The sequence below is a fragment of the Belonocnema kinseyi genome, chromosome 4 (genome assembly GCF_010883055.1).
Source record: "Belonocnema kinseyi isolate 2016_QV_RU_SX_M_011 chromosome 4, B_treatae_v1, whole genome shotgun sequence".
In the NCBI taxonomy this organism is placed as follows: Eukaryota; Metazoa; Arthropoda; class Insecta; order Hymenoptera; family Cynipidae; genus Belonocnema; species Belonocnema kinseyi.
The window spans coordinates 62356746-62358687 of NC_046660.1; the positions used below are offsets into that span (position 1 = coordinate 62356746).

The following is a 1942-nucleotide window of genomic DNA, read 5'->3' on the forward strand; positions in this document are numbered from 1 at the left end:
ACCATTGGATTCAGCGGGTCAAAATACATAAGATTAACTAGTTTTTACCTTTTGCCTCTTGAATGCATACGGGAACATACCCAGCTCCCGGACTACTTCGTGAAATTTCGAAACTAGTATTAAAATACAGTACAGAGGCCAAATACATGGGGCTGACGGAAGGTGCAAAAGAGGTGGCATATCTACAAAGGTGCCTGAAAGAAATAGAATTGGGAAAACAAACTGTTGTTTTGACCTATAACGATTATCAAGGCCTATGCCCTATCAGTTCAAGTTTTCAGAATATTCTAACTTAAAAGTACCTTTTTCTAATTTAAGCATGACTTTATACACTAAATTCATTGATTTTTTTTGTTAAAACAAGACAATGAGACAATGAAGCAAGGCACTGAGACTGACCCCCAAACCGAATGAGGCATCCTGAGGTTAAATCCCTAACCATAAATACTAAGCTTTAGTATAACAAAGCAATTCAAGTGTACGCCAGATATGTGCTTTCTGTCGATTTTCCTTACTTAAGAAAAACTTAAGTGATATTCTAGTGTTGAGAAAGTTGACAAACTCATTAAAAGAACCTCAAGGCTGAATAACATTCTTTCAGTTTCTTAAAGAAAAATATTCTTTAGTATCGTCTAAACATTTATTCGGGTGTGATCATTAAAAAATATTCCTTTTTCCAAATTTTCTTTATTCAGATAAATTCCACACGACTTGAATTACAATTAAGGCTGTAATGTTATTGCTAATTAACCTATCGCAGACGATCCAAGAAGCTAAGCAAAAAAGGTCCTCGAGCAGGTCAACACAACTGTTCCCAAATAATAATACAATGAGTCAAATATATTATCGATCATCGATGAGGTAAACACATACGTTTCGAATTAATAATACAATAAGTGAAAGGGCATCTTCAATTTAGAATTCACAAAATAATAAATGTTGGATCGTACGACGATCCACTCGGAAAAAAATAATCTCGAGCTCCACTGTTCTCGAAATCTTCGATTTCACTGGAACTATAAATCGTAATTATTAATCCAGTTAGGAATGTTATCTATAGAAAGAGTTGCTATTGGTCCCCCATAAATAAGGTTGTCAGGCTCGGTTCGTAGAAAAACGTATGGCATTTTATGGGTTTCCATTATTATATCAGGTCGAGAGATAGGCTGAAGTCTCGCTGCTAAAATACCCGTGGATTTTCTTATAAAGCAGGTGTATCCTTGAACAAGAGGATCATTCTTGTTATGGAGAGTTTGTCCAAAGTCAGCTTTGAGACCATAGATTCTAGGTTCACCAGGTTCATTTATAAAAATTCGCTCAGGCATTTCAAATCCTGGAGACCTTGGATTTAGCCAGCTAGGAAGCCCTCTTTTTTCTTCGCGTAGAATACTCATTACAACATGGTCACCTGGCATTTGTAACAAAATTGGCCTATCTTTAGGAATCAGCATGCGAATTGCGGTTGGATCTGCTGGTGGATTTCTTGCAGGTTTTCTCGCTTCCAAATATCTTCCTCTCATCATTGCCCCTAATTTTGTAAGAGAAAAAGAGATTTATGAATTTTGTTGAGATTACGCCTTTGGTGTGAAGTTAGCTCATTGCAATCGGCGGTTTCAAAATTTTGTATAACCATTCATGTGATTTAACAATCGGGCGGTTATTAATAAACAAATAAGAAGGGACGTCTTCTGCGAGCCCCGTATGTTAACATAATTTAACCCTATAGCGAATATTTGGATGTTAGTTGGGGTTTATTTGTTCGCAACTATCTTTAGAGAGTTAATGAAATATTTTAATAATTTTTTTAACCCTTTTTGCAGACTAACGCAAAAGCCGAAATTTCAGAAACAAAAAAAAAGCAAAAAATGGATAATAAAAGTTGGACTGGAAACAAATAAATTACTTCTAGAAAAACTAATACAGTTTCCTCTGACAGCGTTCG

The 1942-nt window shown here is 35.6% G+C and overlaps 1 protein-coding gene across 1 annotated transcript in view; it reads right to left on the minus strand.

Annotated features, from left to right (window-relative positions):
- Window positions 1–696: 696 nt before the first annotated feature.
- The window catches only part of LOC117171423, a 1797-nt gene continuing 551 nt past the window's right edge, over window positions 697–1942 (minus strand). Inside the window, exon 2 of the mRNA XM_033358736.1 lies at window positions 697–1528. Within this exon, the coding sequence (XP_033214627.1) occupies window positions 1017–1528 (512 nt within the window). The 3' untranslated portion in view covers window positions 697–1016. The remainder of the gene's footprint in view (window positions 1529–1942) is intronic.